This window comes from Vigna radiata, chromosome 7, assembly GCF_000741045.1.
Source record: "Vigna radiata var. radiata cultivar VC1973A chromosome 7, Vradiata_ver6, whole genome shotgun sequence".
In the NCBI taxonomy this organism is placed as follows: domain Eukaryota; kingdom Viridiplantae; phylum Streptophyta; class Magnoliopsida; order Fabales; family Fabaceae; genus Vigna; species Vigna radiata.
Genome location: NC_028357.1, coordinates 17,231,876 through 17,235,314, shown reverse-complemented (window position 1 = coordinate 17,235,314; position 3,439 = coordinate 17,231,876). Strand labels below are relative to the sequence as shown.

Genomic DNA, 3,439 nt, shown 5'->3' with positions numbered 1-3,439 from the left:
TTCTGTTAGGATATATCTGGTAGATATATTTAAAGTATATCTGGATGATATATTTTTGTGGATACCATTTACACTGACATTGGGCCTTGAGCCCAATATGGTGCTATGGTGGGCTGTTGGCCCATTATGGCCGTTCGGTTCTTCTGGCCGCTGGAGATATACTACCGTACAACCTAATTACAAAAGTATAGTTCTTATTATCTTTGCCTTAGCAACAGGTAGGCATCTCCTAATTTGGTATAATCTTCATAGCTAAGAATATTTTCATCTATAATGAATGCAGGGCTTTCCAGATAGCTATAAATTTTCTCGCAATATCATTCACAAGCACAGACAGATTGGTAATGCTGTGCCTCCTCCTCTGGCATTTGCATTAGGGCGAATGCTGAAGGAAGCAGTGAACAGTAAGAGTTCAATGTAGAAGATGGTGTTATTATAAGACCAAAGAAAAATAAGTATCTGGAAAAGGTTGTAATGATGGAGTTGGTTTTTAAAATAATAAAGGATGATTACTACGGAATTAAAGGTATGTGAGAGCTCGGGTGCACAATAAATCTGCTATTGATGATGGGTTGCGGTGCATGATTGAGGATCTTTATTTTTCCTGTGATGGTACTATATGCTGTCAGGAGTTTTGGCATGGGTATATCAATTTATCTTTTTTCACGTAAATCAATTGTATGCGGGAGTATTACGATATCAGGGAACTATGTCGTGTTGTTTCATGATTTGAAGGTCAGTACCGTGTTGTTTAATTGTCTGTATGAGTGATTGGTCTGTTTCTATGCGATTTTGATACCTGCTAAGTTGTTTGAGAGTGCTGCCACGAGGAATTGGTTGCTCTATGTAATTTGTAAATTTAGATTTTGTTCTTTTTCATCCAAGGCTTTGGTAAGCCAAGATAAAACGGGGTTGTTTTGTTTTGAGCTTAATCAGAGTTGATACTGGTAAGGCTTATGAAAACATGGGAAAACGATCTTGACTGTAAAGCTTTGGGTTTAAGCAATATTGGTTGTGGTGATGTGATTTCGTGTGATGTTGTTTAGTATCATTTGGTGGGTATGAGTTATTGTGTTTTATGAATGTGATGTGATTTCATGGATTGGAAAGAATGAGTGAGTAGTGTGGGTGAGTTGTTGCTTATTATCTTGTCTTGTTTTCGGGTCAGTTTATTCTGATTTGTTTATGTTTGTGTAATGATAGTATAATATGTGTCGTTATAGGAAGCAGATGATGATGTTACATATGATGCTGGTGCTGTTAAAAGCGAAGACGCGTGAGAAAATCCTATAGAAGATTTTTAAAATATTTTTGAGGCAATAATATAGTTCAATTTTGAAATTTTCAAATATTATTATAATTTGTAATTGGATTATTTATCATTTTTGCATTATTTTAATGTAGTTCACAACAATGAAATAAGGTTTCCGATTTTTTATTATTTCATGATAGTATCAAGAGTCATTTTAGTCTTAAATTAATTAATTACAAGTAGTATCTTAAATGTAGTGTTACACTTACATTCTTTTAAGATGGTGCGTGTTAATACATTTGGCAAGATATTTGCAAATCATTGGGGGGTTTTCAGAAACAATTAGTTCTTCTTGTACAGAGTGGTATGCATTGATAACTTATTTGAGGTTCATTCACTGTTTAACTTTCCTCGACCAAAAATTTAATGAATAATGCTATGAAGAGATTATTTCCTGGCAACTTGGATTTTCTTTATTAGTTGATGTTTTGGCTGTTTATGAAAAAAGAATGGCTGAAAATTACATCCCAATATATACCTGTCAATTGAGACGAATTATATTTTTTAATTTGTTTGGAATAGTTAATGTTGCAACTATTTGACAAAACCTTGAAAAATATAAAATGGCCGTAACTTTATTTTTAAATGAATTTTATATTTGATGAGTTCTGATTTTGTAGAGCTTTTATAGGTTAAGATTGCGTCCTTGGGTTTTAGATTGTTCTTATTTCTTAGTTTTAGCACATATTTGGTTTTTATAGAATAAATTTCTAACATTCCAAAAACAAGTTAATTTCTAACTTTTTGATGAATTTTTAGTAGAATTTTAGTCTTATAGATTTTTGGTTCTTTTGAACAATAAATTTCAGCTTGATTTGAACTAAATTTTGGTGTGAATAAATAAATATTTAAGTTTTCAATTTTAGTGCAGTAGTGGTTGATCAAATGTTAGTGCAGCTAAGTAAAAAGAAGCTAACAATTATGTTGTAATAAAAGTGTACACAAAATAATACTAATTTTCAAATAAAAATATCAAAGTTTCAATATTACTTTATTTTTAAGATCCTTATTTTTCCCAGATATTACCGATATAGTTTAGTAGTTAAGATTCATACTCAGAACCATCATTAACTTCTAACATTAGTAATTATGATTCATAATTAAACATCTATTTCATGACTATAGACAACTTTGTTATCTTGTTCAGAATTATCATCAACTTCACACTTTAAGAATTATGAATATATAATGACTAATTTTTTATTATTTTATAATTAAATTTTTCCGTGTTATATAAGTTTAAAACAATTATAAATTAAGGAAAAAAATGAAAACTTATGAAAAAGAGTTAAAAGATAAGTATTATAAATAAAAGTAATTATGATAAAAATATCTTAAAAGATTAAAAGTTTGTAATGGTTAATTTAAAAATTTATAATAACTAATTTTTTTTATATTTTTAAAATAAAAAATATTTTTCACTCTTTCAAAATTCTAAAGAAATTTTTTGTTAATCATTTATGTTTCGAAATTTATAATGATTAATTTTTATTGTTTTTTAAGATAAAGAATATATTTTTCCCTCTTTTAGAATCCATAGAAGTTTTTTATTGCTAAGTTTTCAGTGTTTTTATATTTAAAATAATTATAAATTAAAGAAAAAATGAAAATTTATGAAAAAATCAATAAAAATTCTGCATACTTTTCCGTCGCAAAAATTCAGTAACTCAAAACAACTTTCATAAAGATGTACTTTAATAGTTACGAATCATAACGAGCTATCTACTTCAAAATCATCATAAATTTCTCACTTTAGTAGTTATTATTAATCACTATCGTCAACTTCACTCTCTACTTCAAAGTGTTGTAAATATTTAAAATAATTATAAATTAAGGACAAAATAAAAATTTATGAAAAAATTTAAATGTAGGTGATTATAAATAAAAGTAATTACGATATAAATATCTTAAAAGATTAAAAGTTCGAACTTCATTGTTATTTAATTTTAATGACTTTTTGAATGTATTCTATACTTTATTTTTAATAATTGTTGTACATTTTAAATTAAAAACTGTTGTACATTTTAAATTAAAAACTAGAGTGCATTATAAATATTCTTGATAGCACTTAAATTCCTAAATATATTTAATATTAAGAAAAAAGTATTCAAGCACACTGAGAAGATT

General features: G+C 27.5%; 1 protein-coding gene across 1 annotated transcript in view; it reads left to right on the top strand.

The window, feature by feature from the left end:
* The window catches only part of LOC111241954 (DNA (cytosine-5)-methyltransferase 1B-like), an 11,742-nt gene extending 10,462 nt beyond the window's left edge, over positions 1-1,280 (top strand). The window contains exons 5-7 of the mRNA XM_022782738.1: positions 284-404; positions 630-643; positions 1,224-1,280. Of these exons, the coding sequence (XP_022638459.1) occupies positions 284-404; positions 630-643; positions 1,224-1,280 (192 nt within the window). The remainder of the gene's footprint in view (positions 1-283; positions 405-629; positions 644-1,223) is intronic.
* The last annotated feature ends 2,159 nt before the right edge of the window (positions 1,281-3,439 follow it).